At 44.6% G+C, this 17,720-nt stretch overlaps 1 protein-coding gene and 1 pseudogene across 2 annotated transcripts; both read right to left on the reverse strand.

The window, feature by feature from the left end:
• Positions 1-1,555: 1,555 nt before the first annotated feature.
• On the reverse strand, positions 1,556-10,769 carry LOC125535341 (RING/FYVE/PHD zinc finger superfamily protein). Of its 2 annotated transcripts, XM_048698393.2 has the most exons (10): positions 9,888-10,768; positions 9,451-9,776; positions 6,128-6,197; positions 5,937-6,025; positions 5,133-5,864; positions 4,889-5,041; positions 4,550-4,805; positions 4,400-4,470; positions 3,985-4,107; positions 1,556-2,417 (listed from the first exon to the last, which is right to left on the reverse strand). In XM_048698393.2, exons 1-10 carry the CDS (start codon positions 10,663-10,665, stop codon positions 2,076-2,078), a joined length of 2,940 nt encoding a protein of 979 aa, XP_048554350.2. In that variant the 5' UTR covers positions 10,666-10,768; the 3' UTR covers positions 1,556-2,075. The 2 variants fall into 2 exon arrangements, with proteins under 2 accessions (XP_048554350.2, XP_048554349.2); XM_048698392.2 differs by having other exon boundaries at positions 5,133-6,025; positions 9,888-10,769.
• A 1,037-nt stretch (positions 10,770-11,806) lies between these two features.
• Positions 11,807-12,401, reverse strand: LOC147983437 (uncharacterized; annotated as a pseudogene).
• Positions 12,402-17,720: the final 5,319 nt, after the last annotated feature.

Genomic DNA, 17,720 nt, shown 5'->3' on the forward strand with positions numbered 1-17,720 from the left:
AACACCACTGTCCTTGGGATCCGGCGAGGAAGGGGAATCCGACACCTACTTCATGGATTCCATGGTGACGAGAGGTGGCGGCGGCGCGGTGGGAAAGGGGTGCGAGGCTGGCGGCGGCGCAGCGGGGAGGAGGAGGGGATTAGCCGAGAGATGTCTTATTTGTACTAGTCGGGAAGGGTTTCTTCTCGGCCGTCTGATCCGATCCGAGGGTGGTCGGGTGGGTGCTCGTGGCAGCGGACCGGGCCGTCCAGTCGCTTGTTTGGGGCTCGCGGCAGGGCGTCGGGCTGCAAAGGTCGGACAGTCTGGGCTCGTGGCATCGCGTCGGGCTGTGGGCTACATAGGCCTGCCTGCTACCGAGTGACTCCTGTTTTTTTCTTTCTTCCATGCCATTTACTCCTACCTCTAAAGACACGGAAGAACCGTGCCGCCTGTTGATTTGCCCTCTGTTGAGATATCTTGTCAGCACAAGGACCACATGCCGGCCGATGTCGACAATACCCTCTACGGATTTTCCCTCCGTCGCAATACAGAGATCAGTCGTGCCATCTGTTGATTTGCCCTCTATTGAGATATCTTGTCAGCACAAGGACCACATGCCGGCCGATGTCGACAATACCCTCTACGGATTTTCCCTCCGTCGCAATACAGAGATCAGTCATGCCGTCTGTCGTGGCGGCTGGTTTCCATGTTGCGACGGATGGCAAATCTATGTCAGGCGAGAGCCGCAGAGAGACCCATGGTTACATGGACGGACGAAGAGGAAACGAGGTACAAGGGGGAGAAGAGCACATGTTCCCGATCCAGATGGAGAAGAAAGAAGACTCTGATGAGGAGAGGAAGAGGGCAAAGGGGTGGAGAATATGTTTCTGCACCAAATGCCAGGACAGGAGGGCATATATATATGACGTGGGTGGCCCTAGCACGTCTCCCCCATGGATGTCATTGGCAGGGCATTAAAAACTTTATTATAAATACTCCCCTCGTCTCAAAATAAATAACTCAATTTTATACTAACTTTATATTAAAGCTATAGTATAAAATTGAGTCATTTATTTTGAGACGGAGGAAGTATAATAATAACTTCCAAATAGTACAACGCAGATGCGAATATATAGGTTCCGGCTGAATTTCCTCCCAGCCACGGAATTGGAAGGCCGGCAGTCTCGTCGACACGATCCGTGCTACAAAAAACTGGAAAGCTGAGCCGCTGTTGAGTAGAGCCTCACTTACGCAAGAGCTTACGTCACGCGCGAGGTAGACGCGGCGCCTACCGGGCCAAGAACGGCCAACGCTAGCTGACGAGGCGGGGCCACGAGTGGGGGCACACACGCTAGCCTGAGAGTAAAACAATCCAATTATCTCTAACATCAGTTTCAAGCAAATTCAGTCGATGACACAACTGTGCTTGAATTCTTTATAGACTAATAACGTCATATGCAGCTAGCAATATTTTGCGTTCGAAAATGCAGCAAATATGGCATTCAAGAAAGAAGCTCAGGAGTTGTGCAGCGCTACAGACTTGCTTAATACTCCATTCAATTGTACAGAGCAAATATGAACACAACATTAATTTGTATGTGCACAGAGCAAATATGATCACAACATTCAGTTGTTTTGTTTATCGGTGGGGATTGGTTGCTACACAGGCTTGAGACTAAACACGAAAAATGTTTTTGAGCTCGCAATGGTTTTGCCCTTCTTGGCGGTGGCAACCAATAGGCATCAAAATGCTTTCTCGAGGACTTGATATACAGACTGCCTGCTTTACTGCACTAGGGCATATGCTCATACAGAGCTACAAAATGCACACTCAACATACTAGCTCAAGCATGCCAACCAAAAAACATACTCTACTCTGCTGGGAAAGAAATGGTTACTCTAGATTACACTACTGTTACATGAGCGCGGCTTGTTGGGCATCAAACCTGACAGTTCGTTGCCTGCTACAAACCTGAACTCCGGTTAAAGGAAATGCTCGCAACAAACTTTTACTGCATTCGAGGGCCAGAAAGGAAAACAGCTGGTCCCCTTCCAGTCTAATGTCATTGCGAACAGCACTGCATCAGCAGGACATCCTATGAACCTGCAAAGTTAGGTTGCCTATCACCGCCAGAAGAATCATCTTCTTGGCTCTCATCAACCATGGGGTTGCTGCTGGAATTAGACAAAGGGGGAGCAGCATCCTCCGAGGATGAATCCATGTTCGATATCTTCCTCCTCTTCTTGGAACTCGAGGATTTCATTTCATGACGGGAGCGTTTCCGACCCTTCCTTTTGCCCCTTGGCACACCTTGTTGCGACTCGGAACTACCCTCTTCTCCCGGATATCTTTCAGCCTGGTTTCTTGTCTTCTCTGTTTCCATTACATCGGCCGATGAAGGGTCGCTTTCCACCTTACGTCGTTTATTCGGATTCGTCTGAAAACAAAAACAAGTCGAACCCTCATCCATCAGACCAAGCACAACATCTGAAATGGATTCAGTAGAATGCATCTTCAACCGTCAGACAATATATAATCCTTTTGGTATGCATGGCTACTGCAGTAAAATACTTCTCATGCATGGTCTGGTATGGAAACAAATATTATATTTTACATTTCTTGCAGCAGACAGCTAAAGTAGTAGCGAGTAAGAAAAACAAAGATTGTGTTCTGTTTTAATTTTTCCTGTTTGCAGCAAGCATGTACATAGTATTCCCCTTTTTTCCTACGGAACTAATTTATAGGGCAACATAAAATTGAACTTCCAAAAATCAGACAACTTAGTTAAATGAGTTTATATGATGATTTTATCCCTAGAAGCTAAACACTTGGTCACATGAGTTTACATGATGATTCTGTCCGTAGAAGCTAAACACTTGTTTAAAACCTAGTTTTAGCAGTTGTAATCCTTATTGTAACAAATGTTGATACAGGCATCGTCTAAATGGGAAAAAAAATCTCCCTCATCAACTTTAAAGACCAGGGAGTGATTTAAAGTTAGTAGAGGACCCCAAAATTGCGACGTACAGCACTGCATTCATGTCAAATTCTTGTGTTTTCTCCTAATCCTACACTCCTGGAATTCTCTGTGTCATGTGGGGACAGGCCCATCGCATCACACCCGTCATCAAACAACAGCAGTCACACCAGGGGCACAGGACCAGGTGTGCAGACTGTAGTGTCAGAGATAGGGATCTCGCGCTCTTAGATTATCTTGTTAGTTTGCTGGCCCTTTAAACTGAGTAGACATCTCTTCCTCCTAATTATCTTGTTAATTTGTTAGCCTCTTAAGTTGAGGTGCTATCTCCCTAAATAAGCTGGTTATAAAAGACCTAGCACTTCATGAGAAAGAAAAAAGAAAGAAGTTATTTCCTATCTCATCTATCTCTCTCTCTCTCTCATCCCTACTCTGCTTCATCGCTTACTCTGGCTATCAGAATCTTACCACCGCGGTGCAATGGCTGGCTGTTCTCCAGCCGGTTTCCGCCCACTAATTGTGGCAGTCCTTAACCTCAGTTTGTAACATTTTGATAGTAACATTGAAATGAAGGATTTTTAGAATATGAAACTTTTTTGAAATAATTATATCTCTTTTTGCTAAGTATGTAAATTTCTCCTTAGTAACAAGGCCAAAACCAGGGTTTTACAAGTTTTGACTTCTTTTTGACCCGTTTGGATCATCCCGATCATGCCGCCATGGAGTACTAATGTGCTATACAACATAGTGATAACCTTGCAAAATGACAGCAACACAAATTTGGTTCATCTTGTGTGTGACATTTCAATATTTGAACTAGAAAGAAATATGCCGAGTGACTCAACAGCCCCAAAACCATAGGCGGGAACAGATACATGTGTCTAGATACATCCGTATCTAGACAAATCTAAGACAAGTAATTTGGGACGGAGGGAGTACTTGTTAAGGGTGATAAAATCAGGCAGTGTATTAGTCATACAGGGAAATACAAATACAAATATGGATAACTTTGAAGACAATATCTCACCTTTGGAGCCTGGTAAACAAGGTGAGCCCACTCGCTCTTTGTCCTGAGACAATCATCGACAGCATGTAAAAAGCTGGAATATGAATAATCTTCTCCTTTGGGTTTAACTAAATCCCTCCAATGCTGAGAAGTGATATAAACATCAGTGTGAACTTAAGAAAATGAAGAAAAAAGTCGATTTTACAACCTTCAACTCTTGCCCAAGTCCACTTACAACCTTCACCTCTGAAATCAGTTCCTTTTTGGATGGGGCCAAGGTTGTAAAGCGGATGGATTTCATAGTTTGGGGTTAAAAACAAACAGTTTAGGAATTAGGAGTTGAATGGGAACATTGGCGAGAGTTGAAGGTTGTAATAAAGTGGACTCTTTTCCATAAATGAATACCATACATGAACTGCTCGTGTAAGTAACATACCTCACCGATAGCATCACACAGTTCGTCATATGTTATATTTCTGTTGCTACTGATGATTTCATCAATGAATCCTGTAGATAGATTGTATGTCAAGCTCATGGATGTCTACAGGGGGAAAAGCAAAATGAAGTGATGAACTAAACAACATACCAGGTAAACTGCGCGGAAGACCGCTATCCATCCGGTCGTCCTTTTCTAACCCAGTGGTAGCTTCGTTTGAACACATACCATGATTTTGCTCTTCCAGTTCTGCATTGTCAGCTAATCTGCATGAGTCCTTCACAGAAGGAGTACGTTCGGTGCTATAATCTTTATGCCTTCGTTCAACAAGAGACACCTTTCCTGACCTCTTGTTGTCGCCATTATCTCTCAATGCGACATCATCTTTGTTTCTCTTCTTTAACACCTGTGCAAATAGACAAACTCATATTTTTTTACATAAATGAAATAAACATACACATTTATGAAATTCAGTACAAGTGATCTTACCGGTGTTTGATCCCTTCCTCCATGTGCTGAAGACCGCTTGGAAAAAACAGACGCTCCAGTTTGATGTAGCATCTGGCTACCTGTTTGTTGGCCACGTGGCACCCTTGGTACTCTTGGGGAGCTATTTAATTGTTGATGTAATAACAACGCAAGCTACGAAAAATAAGTAACAGGAAGTGAGAAATCCTTTAACTTGTTTATCAACAGAAATATTTGATAATGGAAACTTCATTATAATTCACACCTGTTCATCACTCAATGAAGCTGTCGCATCAGAGGCTCGCAACTCAGTTGATGCTGAATTAGTAGAGCCCTCTTGTGTGACATGAACAAAGCGGTGATGGGTCTTGTCTTTTTTCTGGGGTAAATTAGAAGGTATTGCCTTGTTACGAGAATGCAATGGTGGCACTTCTCCATGGAATGATCTAGCTGTGGTGCCAGCAGTCATAGGTGTCTTTTGTGACTGCTCCTTTGAGACCGGTACTCTAAGTTTGGCTGAAGGCACATATGATTTGCTTGTTTGAGATGATTTTGGTGCAGAAGAAAGGGAGCCTTTCAGTTGAACTTTCTCAGAGGACCTACTAAATTCCTTGGAACTCTCTGCAGGATGCTTTACAGAATCATGTTTGCTATCAGCAGGAGTAACCAACTTCGTCTGTTCCTTTTTCATTAAACGGCTAGTCTTCCCTCCTGATGATGGTTCTGCTGAAACTAAAGAGTGTGATATCTCAACATGGGAATGTGTAGGACCAGAAGAGGCAGTGCAAACTTTCTGAGCACCTAAAGCTGAGTTTTGCTCAGGTATTGTGTGCATCTGACTTTTTGTCACGGAATTTAGAAGGTCAGAGCCTGAATCAGAGATAGACTTGGCTGAACTTCTTTGAGCAGTCAAAGAACCTGCACCAATCCCTTGACCTTGATTGTCGCTCCTATGCTCATCATTAATGAACTGGGTAGCCTTTGTTCTCTCACGATCCTGAAAATTAACCCCTCTCTTAATACTCTTTGATTTTGACTGAATCGGCAAAGCTAGTACACTAGCAGGAACCTGCAGATTTGAAGAAGCTTGATTTGGTTGTTTCTGAAGACCCACGTGCACTTTCATGGAACCATGGCTACGCGTAGCTCCATCCATTTCTGCAACAGTGTAATGTTACAAGCATAAGTAACACTACAGTGTTTCAAAGGCATTTTCGTAGTCATCAAATCATAATTCACAGCAGCTGGGAGCTTTAGTACCTGCATTCTTTATGCCAGATTGTAAGTCCACATTATGGCTTCCTTCAATTTGTTTCTTACATATGCTAACCTGCATAGTCACAGTGTTTTGTAGATGTCAAGAACTAAACATGCTTGATAAAATAGACTGCAGATCATGGAAACGACCTTCAGAAACTCAAAGAAGTCACTGAATTAAAAGGGTTTATATATTTATTCCATTAGACTAAAAATAAACTATAAATCTGTAGCCACTTGTGACGTAATAAAGAACATAGGCTATATAAACGACAACCCTACAAGCTAAATATCTGCATATGGTGGTATATCAACTATAAAAATCTTATTAGGCACTCACCAACAGTAAAGACTGTACAATAAACAGTGTTGCCAAAGAAGCTAGGCGAGCAGAAGCATGCTACATAGTGCCTAGATGGCCACTGTGCCATTATAAAGAGACATGGTTGGTAGACAATTTCAACAAGACAACATGAATAAATGACCTCCAAGCTACCCTTTTGTCCTAGGATGCTACTTCACTCCTGATGATTAGCGGTGTCATTCCTGCCACTCTAATAATCAGCAACAAAATGACCACCACCATGGTAGCAACAAGCTGACGAACAAGATCAAGAGGCGACGGCGACATAGGTGCCTAAATCATTCCCAGCAGCAACACATAATCGACGGCAAGTCAGAAGACTTCACAGCGTCGCGTCACTTGCCATTTTCTTCCACCCTATCCAGCTCTGAAGCACTGCCCAGGCGCCGTCTTTGACCCCTTCTGACCGCAGACCATTTTTTTTATAGCACAGGCAACAAACAAGCTAAAATTACTGACACAATCAAGCACCGCACATTTTCATTCCAAAAAAATATTGTACCACAGAAATAAACAGTTGGCGCACTATCACAGACTAACTCATTTAAGAAAAACAATACTGACAAAAATGCATCAACATAAAAATTGTAACAGAAACAGAAAAGGCAACACAACTCTCCATCTCTATTCTGTGCCAGGAAAATAATGAAGTTGGCTCTTCTGGATATTTTGGATCTGCCAACCAAATTGCATAATTTTCTTTAGGACACCCAACAGAAGTAGCTTGACACACTGCGCCATTTGACTGGTCAAGCACAAAAAATACAATGCTTTAACCATCAATATTTTATTTCCCTCTTATATGATATCCTCTTCCTCACGCATCATCCCTGACTCGTATTGGGTTCGTTTGACCACTTATTGAGGCACAGCCCTGATGGCAGAGCAACCTCTCATGCTAGTGCCACCTCACAACAAGACGCCCTTTTTGGCAGAGCATCACCACCACCTCAATGCTGCTAGAGAAGACACGCACTAGAAGATTTAATAGTTCTTGGTTTTGGGTAAAATCAGTGTTGATCTCATCAAGTGTTTTTTAGGTCGCCGCAATAGTGGTAGTGGGCTAATTTTGGGTTAAATTGTATTAAATCTCATTACGTGTTTTTTAGGCTAGTCATAGTGGGAGTAACTTAGCTAGTAACATAGCGCACTCCAAGAAAATTTTGCTTATGTGGTATGTAGTTAATGAGAAGTGGTAAGTGGTAACATAATATGTTACTGTAACATAGCGCTTCCCAATACAAGATGAGTCTACAAACTAATAAATGAAGTCCTCTATAACACTACTATTATGTTACTTTGCACTATAAAGGTAGTAACTTAGACTAGTGTCATATGCATGACACTAGTATAAGTTACTCCCCACTATGACCAGCCTTATGCCACCACAATTCAGCGGCCTCCCACCTGCTTGGCAATTAGCTGCCAACTTGATAACAATGCCCTTACGCCCTTGCATAAAGTTATAACAGCCCAGTCAATCTCCGACTTCCATACCAGTCAAAAAAAAAATCTCTTGACTTCCATTACCTTCAAAGCAACTTCAGCCATCCCTTATCCCCTACTTTTGGGCTTTGGGGCAGACAATTCACTCCAACCCTCCCCCTACTCATCTCCCTAAACCAGGGACCCCTCCTTCTCAACCCATTTTCTCACTACATGTAAAAAAGTAGGGACCATCCCCTCCCCCGAAAAACACCACCCGCCATGAAAACTCCCTCCTGCCACCAACCGCCACCATTGCCTTTGCTGACCACCGAAGTTCGCCTGAGCTCAGCGGCATTTGGCAGAGCTCACCAGCCCGCCAGAATTCACCGAAGCCCATCGGAGTTCACCGGAGTCCATCAGAGTTTGCCGGACGACAACTGCTAATTTTCCTTTTTCCTCTTTTTTTAATGCAAAAAGAGAAGTAAAAGAAATTGGGGGGCTGGGTGGAGTGCAGTGCATGCGGATAAAAGGAGGTCCCTAAAGTAGAGAGCACCTCAAAAAAGGTTTAGGGGACTGGTTGGAGTTGCTCCCTTCAGGTCATGTCGCCCAGCATTATTCTGAATAACAGCTATTCCAAATGCGAATATTATTCACAATAGAACTACACATTCTTACAAGGTTTGACCTGCTATTGTTTTTCATGTGGCTTAGAACAGGTGAATATAGAGTCTAGGATTCCAGTACATACGTCATCATCATTACACAAAAAGGTAAAATATAATTACTCTACTCCACTTCAATTTTTGGAAGCCTGACATTAGCTGCCAGCTCTAACATGGCATGGCATGCCAGAAAGTATTAATGGGATAGCATCACAGCAAGTTTTTCGTGTTCATATCCACGCATAGTGTCATGTCAAATGTCATATGCCACAGCCAAGATGCATTCACAACTCTAATAATCACTCTGAAATAGTGCGATTGGTAGAATTCAGAAGACATGGAGATTCAACTATTGAAATTAAGGTCATGTAAAAACCTAAAATGTAATTAGTTCATAATGATTTATTATGAACCTACTGTGGACCAATCGAAGTACTATGGGAAGCCAGGACATGGAGAACAATTCACTGCAAATGTCGATGCTGTTTGGGATGAAGATACATTGCAGGTGGAGGAAATCAGGTGCTAGAGGCAGGGAAATCCACTGTGGTTAAGGTGATACCATTTTAAGGTACGGCAATCTAAAACTAAATTTGGTTAAGGTGATCAGGACAAGGTAAGTAATTACATTTAAAACAGGCTAATTTTGAGGTAGCAGCACGACTCGACTTGTATGACCACATAACAGATTAAATTCTCTGGATGTGTGCTCTTTTAGTAGCAGTAGCAAATGGCCTACTGATTAGTCAAAATGCATATTCCAGCAGAATATAAAGTAGAAAACAGCAATCCCACGCTTCTCCAAACCAAAAACACTAAATGAAGGCAATAGATTTAGTATTGTGCAATTTAATTGCATACGATATACTAACCTCTGCCTTGACAAACCGTGAGTGTGCTTCCTGTTCTGCCACAGCTGATGTAGCTCTACCTCCAGAGGAGATCTCCAGTTTAATAGACTCCTTAGGTTCTTCCTTTTTCAGCATCCTTGGAGCTCCCTCAGAACTCCTCTTCTCCCCACTCAGTTCCAAGGATTCCTTCATCTTCTTATTAGCTTCACCAACCACTTTAAAATCAGAATTGGCCATGGTTATGTCGGCAAACTGATCCTTGTGCCTGATATCAGGCATGTTAAGATCCCCTTTCGACTCAAACCCATTATCCTGTGTATCAGCCTCTGCGGCGATCTTGGGTGCTCCTAAAATGAACAAACTAACAATCCATAATCGAAACGTAGGCAACATCATTGAAAAACTAACTGGTATGTGTGCAGTAACTAAATAATAAGAATCGTGGCCAAACTATTCACCTTTTGTCTTAGCATCTGTCCGAGGAGGAACTTCTTTTGCGCCAGCATGTTGACTGCCTTCAGCCTTCTTGCTTAGGGTTTGAGCTTTCTTGTTTCCCTTATTCCCAATCGGGAGGGATAATCTGGCCGCCGGCGGTGGCGCTGGCGCCGTCTCCTCCCGCTTCTCCCTGGCCATCGCGAAAAGAGCGTCGGCGCCGTCCTTGTCCTCGGTCCTCTTGTCCTCGGCACTCTTGTCCTTGTCCTCGGCCCAGGAGGGGAACTCGCAGTAGCGGAAGCCGAATTTCTTGGGGACGTAGCCGGCGCAGCGCCAGAGGGCGGCGGAGAAGGCGGTGGAGGAGGGGGATCCGCGGAAGAGGGAGGCGTCGGCCCCGCCGCCGGGGAGGCCGTGGACGTGGACGCGGGCGGGGAGCGGGACCTCGGCCCACCTGCGGTAGAGCGGGGGCGGGCGGTGGGTGGGCAGCTCGGCGAGGAGCTCGGCGACCTCGGTCTCGTCGGCGGAGGAGGGGGCGCGCTTGTGCCGGCAGTTGTGGCAGGAGAAGGAGGTGTGCACGCCGCGGACGTAGCGCGCGCACCGCGTGTGCACCCAGACGCTGCAGTCGTCGCAGCTCACCATCTCCTCGCCGTCGTCGAAGGTGACGCCGCAGGAGCAGTCCACCGTCCAGGAGCCGTCCACCCAGTCGTCGGCGGGCGCGGGGGCGGGGGCGGGGGCGGGCGCGGGCAGGGCCGCGGCCGCGTGAGGGGCCGGGGGCTCCGGGCGGTGCAGGCGGCCGCCCTTCATCGGCGGCGAGGGAGGTGAAACCCTAGGTTCGATTCGCCGGATTTTTTCTGCTGGTTTGGAAGGGGAAGGGGAAGAAGGAGGCGTGGACGAGGGAATGCTCGGGCGGAACGGAATAGGGGGGAAATGTCCGATTTACCCCTCGGGAAGGGATCATGATCATTGCTTCGATGGTCAGCGGTGACATGTGTTGGGTTTATGGAGCAGTTGGTTATGGCTTATGGGTATCCCAAATCAACTTGTGGATAGCCAATTTTTTGTGTTTGGTTGAGAGGACGAGAAGTGTAGGCATGGATAACCAGTTCTATGTTCGATTGGAAGAACAAGAGATGGTTAGATTGTTGAGATACGAGAAGTGCATCGATGCACGCAGTGGCATCTGCACGCATCGCATCCATGGCGCGTGTGGAGTCGTGATTCGAAGCGCCGAGCATGCTAGTTAGAGTATAGGCAGATTTCTGAAGAGCGAGATGTAGCATATATGCGTATTCAATGGGCACCACCTAACACACTAATCTAACACGAGCAGTACTCGTTCAGGTGAGAGTACAAAAAACGACCATTGCAATGGAACACTGTATAACGTAAACACTTTTTCACCATGGATGTATTTAAGGAGCATGCAGTCGGACCGATCCCTAGCAATGTCTTTTCCCACCACGCAGAAGTGCCTCCCTATATTGATCCATTGTCGTTGTGCCAGAGCTCCTCGTCTGCTCGTCATCTGCCATTGATCATGTGCCCAAGGTCAAGACAGGGTGGTTTGTATCCGGAACAGACCGAAACCCAGACATCCGCTTCTACAAATGTCCTAATCAAGCAGTAAGTTGGATTGAACTTTTTCGATCCATCAAGATGAGCTTGTTTTTCTGTTTCTATAATCATTCGGTCTAGAAAAAATTGCAGGACGGAGGCTTGTGAGATTCCTGGTTCTAGGAGGACTAGTACGCGTTCTTCATCACCGGTGGTGGCATCAACCTTCTCATCGAGGTAGCCGGAGGTGGGAGCAACATCATGTTTGGGATGGGCCATGCCATGGACGACATACGCATCGCAACTATAGGAACACGATGATGATCTGCCTGTTCATGCTCTTGGTGGTGCTTGCCAAGGCAGCCAGCGGGCATCAACGAAGCAGAGCGGACTAAACCGCGTTGCATGAGTCGACGGTGCGCGCCCCGTCGCCGGAGCCTGTCAACGCCATGCCTCCGCCCCCTGAACTGAACGTCATACAGGAAGCGCCGGAGAACTCGACATCAGGCAAGGCGCAACCCTGGCCCCGCAGCGTCGGGCCCCGACCCAACGGCTGCATCTCCGGCGAGCCCACACCTACCACCAAAGCGACCCCTGGATCGGCGTCGCCCAGGCGATAGGACTGGACCGCACTGCACGAGTCAACGGTGTGTGCACCGTCGTCGGAGCCTGCCGACACCACACCTCCGCCCCCGAAACTAAACATAGTGCAGGATGCACCGAAGGGCGAGACACCAGGCAAATCGCCAAGCTGGCCCTACGACACCGGGCCCTGGCCCAACGGATGCATCTTCGACGAGCCCACATCTACGACAGGAGCCGCCCCCCTGACCGGCGGCGTCCAAGTCGTACGCCACCTCGTGCACCGTTGAATCGGTAGTCACCCCCGTTGATCTGCAATACCAGCGCGCAGTAGAAGCTCGTGAGCCCTTGAGCCAACTCACCCATAGGCCAAACACCGGTATCGTCACTCCAGTGATCGCCATCGTCAGATCCAGACGGACCTCGAGCGCCCAATTTCTCGCCGGCCCAGCGCGGTGTTTGCCCGAAGAGGGAAAGGGAATTGGGGTGAGACGTAGGACATGGACCAGCGGTGGGGTACACGAGCGCCCATACGGCGATGCCCATGCAACTTTACAGAGACAATACCCTGCCCTGTGGAGTAAAAAAATGAAGGTACATCACTGCATGCTCTGTGGACAGGTCCCGTTCGCGTCAGAACTGCACCCCACAGAGACCGACGTGGCCAAGGCCCAAGGGTATTCCCATGTATCAGCTGATGTATGTCCACTTTCCTTGTTTCAATTAATTTCAGTGCACAGATCACCTCGCCTGGACGACCGGTTGGATATCTGCGATCAGTTGCCGCTACGTGCAGGAAGGCCGCTCTCGTTGAGATACTCTTTTTAGTAGAAGTGGTGAGATTCCCACTATACATGCCATTTGAATAATATATCAATTTCAGAAGTTCAAGCCAGGATTTCTCTCTACGTCACAACAATAGTTTAAAGTTGCACAGGTTCTTGTACACCAACAATAATTTTAAAAAATTCATTAACTCATAGATGGATTTTAAAATTCACAAGTTCATACACAACCAGCCATAGATTAGACAGTGCACACAAACAACTCTCAAGTCGTATTGTACCCAATTCACAATTCAACCCCATTAACAGATGTCCTCACTCACGGACATGTGATACACACAAACATACAACATGGCTGAAGCACATCACAACACAATTGGATCTCGCCACTACCTGGCAACTCCGGTCGCACCCCCCCCCCCTCAGCCACACGCCCTGCACGCGACGCCCCCGGCCCTTGTAGCCACACATCGTCGCGACACTCCGTCACATGAGATCCGGTCGGTGATGCTCCAGATCTACGATGGGATAGGGGATACCTGAGAGAGAGAGGGAGACAGAGAGAGAGGAGATAGGACGCGGATGTACCTTGATCGGGCCACCACATCGACACTCCTCCTTCGCCACCTCAAGGTGTTCAATGGCCCCCGCTTCACCAGCAGCCATCTGATGTCTACTACACAACCTTCTTATAGACATTGTCGGGCCTCCAAGTGTAGAGATTTGTAGGACAGTAGCAAATTTCCCTCAAGTAGATGACCTAAGGTTTATCAATCCATGGGAGGCGTAGGATGAAGATGGTCTCTCTCAAACAACCCTACAACCAAATAACAAAGAGTCTCTTGTGTCCCCAACGCACCCAATACAATGGTAAATTGTATAGGTGCACTAGTTCGGTGAAGAGATGGTGATACAAGTGCAATATGGATGGTAGATATAGGTTTTTGTAATCTAAAAATATAAAAATAGTAAGGTAGCAAGTGGTAAAAGTGAGCACAAACGGTATTGCAATGCTAGGAAACAAGGCCTAGGATTCATACTTTCACTAGTGCAAGTTCTCTCAACAATAATAACATAATTGGATCATATAACTATCCCTCAACATGCAACAAAGAGTAACTCCAAAGTCACTAATAGCGGAGAACAAACGAAGAGATTATTGTAGGGTATGAAACCACCTCAAAGTTATCATTTCTGATCGATCAATTCAAGAGTCTGTAGTAAAATAACACGAAGCTATTCTTTCCGTTCAATCTATCATAGAGTTCGTACTAGAATAACACCTTAAGACACAAATCAAACAAAACCCTAATGTCACCTAGATACTCCAATGTCACCTCAAGTATCCGCGGGTATGATTATATGATATGCATCACACAATCTCATATTCATATATTCAACCAACACAAAGAACTTCAAAGAGTGCCCCAAAGTTTCTATCGGAGAGTCAAGACGAAAACGTGTGCCAACCCCTATGCATAAGTTCACGAGGTCACGGAACCCGCAAGTTGATCACCAAAACATACATCAAGTGGATCACGTGATATCCCATTGTCACCACAGATAAGCACATGCAAGACATACATCAAGTGTTCTCAAATCCTTAAAGACTCAATCCGATAAGATAACTTCAAAGGGAAAACTCAATCCATTACAAGAGAGTAGAGGGGGAGAAACATGATAAGATCCAACTATAATAGCAAAGCTCGCGATACATCAAGATCGTTTCGAATCAAGAACACGAGAGAGAGATCAAACACATAGCTAATGGTACATACCCTCAGCCCCGAGGGTGAACTACTCCCTCCTCGTCATGGAGAGCGTCGGGATGATGAAGATGGCCACCGAAGAGGGATTCCCCCCTCCGGCAGGGTGCCGGAACGGGTCTAGATTGGTTTTCGGTGGCTACAGAGGCTTGCGGCAGCGGAACTCCCGATCTAGGTTTCTTTCTGGAAGTTTGGGGTTATATAAGAAGTGTTGGAGTCGGGAACAAGTCAGGGGGGTCCCCGAGGCGGCCATGAGGTAGGGGCATGCCCCCCACCCTCGTGGTGGCCTCAGGACTCTTCTGGCCCATCTCCGGTACTCCGTGGGCTTCTTCTGGTCCAAAAATGATCTTCGTGAAACTTCAAGTCAATTGGACTCCGTTTGGTTTTCCTTTTCTGCGATACTCAAAAACAAGGAAAAACAGAAACTGGCACTGGGCTCTAGGTTAATAGGTTAGTCCCAAAAATCATATAAAATAGCAAATAAATGCATATAAAACATCCAAGGTTGATAATATAATAGCATGGAACAATCAAAAATTATAGATACGTTGGAGACGTATCAAGCATCCCCAAGCTTAATTCTTGCTCGTCCTTGAGTAGGTAAATGATAAAAACAGAATTTTTGATGTGGAATGTTACCTAACATATTTATCCATGTAATTCTCTTTATTGTTGCAAGAATATTCAGATCCATAAGATTCAAGACAAAAGTTTAATATTGACATAAAAATAATAATACTTCAAGCATACTAACTAAGCAATTATGTATTCTCAAAATAACATGGCCAAAGAAAGCTTATCCCTACAAAATCATATAGTTTGGTTATGCTTCATTTTCGTCACACAAAAATGCTCTCCTCATGCACAACCCTGATGACAAGCCAAGCAATTGTTTCATACTTTAGTAATCTGAAACTTTTTTCAACTTTCACGCAATACATGAGCGTGAGCCATGGACATAGCACTATGGATGGAATAGAATATAATGACCTTGGTTGTGTGGAGAAGACAAAAAAAGGAGAAAGTCTCACATTGACGCGGCTAATCAACGGGCTATGGAGATGCCCATCAATTGATGTCAATGCGAGGAGTATGGATTGCCATGCAACGGATGCACTAGAGCTATAAATGTATGAAAACTCAACAAAAGAAACTAAGTGGGTGTGCATACAACTTGCTTGCTCACGAATACCTAGGGCATTTGAGGAAGCCCATTGTTGAAATATGAAAGCCAAGTTCTATGATAAAAAAATCCCAATAGTATATGAAAGTGAAAAAAACAAGAGACTCTCTATCATGAAGATCATGGTGCTACTTTGAAGCACAAGTGTGGAAAAAGGATAGTAGCATTGTCCCTTCTTATTTTATATTTTTTTCTTTTTTTATTTGGCCTTTCTTTTTTTCTTTTTTATTTGGCCTTTCCCTTTTTTATTTTTCCTTTCTTTCTTTTTATTTTTTTGGGACAATGCTCTATTAATGATGATCATCACACTTTTATTTATTTACAACTCAAAGATTACAAGTCGATACTAGAACAAAATATGGCTCTATATGCATGCCTCCAGCGGTGTACCGGGATGAGCAATGAATCAAGAGTGACATGTATGATAAATTATGCATGGTAGCCTTGCCACAAATACGATGTCAACTACATGATCATGTAAGGAAATATGACAATGATGATGCGTGTCATGATGAACGGAACAGTGGAAAGTTGCATGGCAATATATCTCAGAATGGCCATGGAAATGCCATAATAGGTAGGTTGGTGGCTGTTTTGAGGAAGATATAAGGAGGTTTATGTGTGACAGAGCGTATCATATCACGGGGTTTGGATGCACCGGCGAAGTTTGCACCAACTCTCGAGGTGAGAAAGGGCAATGCACGGTACCGAAGAGGCTAGCAATGATGGAAGGGTGATAGTGTGTATAATCCATGGACTCAACATTAGTCATAAAGAACTCACATACTTATCGCAAAAATCTACAAGTCATCAAAAACTAAGCACTACGAGCATGCTCCTAGGGGGATGGATTGGTAGGAAAAGACCAACGCTCGTCCCCGACCACCACTCATAAGGAAGGCAATCAAAGAAACATCTCATGCTTCAAATTTGTCACACAACGATTACCATACGTGCATGCTACAGGACTTGCAAACCTCAACACAAGTATTTCTCAAATTCACAATTACTCAACTAGCATGACTCTAATATTACCATCTTCATATCTCAAAACAATTATCAAGTATCAAACTTCTCATAGTATTCAATGCACTTATATGAAAGTTTTTATTATACCCCTCTTGGATGCCTATCATATTAGGACTAGTTTCATAACCAAAGCAAACTACCATGTTGTTCTAAAGAATCTCAAAATAATATAAGTGAAGCACGAGAGTTCATCTATTTCTTCAAAATAAAACCACCGCCGTGCTCAAAGGATATAAGTGAAGCACTAGAGCAAATGACAAACTACTCTGAAAGATATAAGTGAATATCAATGAGTAGTCGAATAATTATGCAACTATGTGAAGACTCTCTAACATTTAAGAATTTCATATCTTGGTATTTTATTCAAACAGCAAGCAAAACAAAAGAAAATAAAATGACGCTCCAAGCAAAACACATATCATGTGGTGAATAAAAATATAGCTCCAAGCAAAGTTACCGATGAGCGAAGACAAAAGAGGGGATGCCTTCCGGGGCATCCCCAAGCTTAGGCTTTTGGTTGTCCTTGAATATTACCTTGGGGTGCCTTGGGCATGCCCAATCTTAGGCTCTTGCCACTCCTTATTTGATAGTCCATCAAATCTTTACCCAAAACTTGAAAATTTCACAACACAAAACTTAACAGAAAACTTGTAAGCTCCGTTAGTATAAGAAAATAAATCACCACTTAGGTACTGTTGTGAAATCATTCTAAATTCATGTTGGTGTAATATCTACTGTATTCCAACTTCTCTATGGTTCATACCCTCCGATACTACTCATAGATTCATCAAAATAAGCAAACAACACACGAAAAACAGAATTTGTCAAAAACATAACAGTCTGTAGTAATCTGTAGGTTTCCAATACTTATGTAACTCCACAAATTATGAAATAAATTGGTGGACGTGAGTAAATTGTCTATTAATCATCTGCAAAAATAATCAATCTAATCGCACTCTC

Source organism: Triticum urartu, chromosome 2A, assembly GCF_056163025.1.
Source record: "Triticum urartu cultivar PI428250 chromosome 2A, HENAU_Tu73, whole genome shotgun sequence".
NCBI lineage: Eukaryota > Viridiplantae > Streptophyta > Magnoliopsida > Poales > Poaceae > Triticum > Triticum urartu.

Excerpts from the sequence above, each read along its gene's own strand:
- LOC125535341 (XM_048698392.2), bottom strand. The coding sequence starts at position 10,665 with ATGAAGGGCGGCCGCCTGCACCGCCCGGAGCCCCCGGCCCCTCACGCG. Across the intron at positions 5,042-5,132 it reads CTTCATTGAGTGATGAACAG|CTTGCGTTGTTATTACATCA; the intron begins GTGTGAATTATA and ends TATTTTTCGTAG. Across the intron at positions 4,806-4,888 it reads GAGGAAGGGATCAAACACCG|GTGTTAAAGAAGAGAAACAA; the intron begins GTAAGATCACTT and ends CTATTTGCACAG.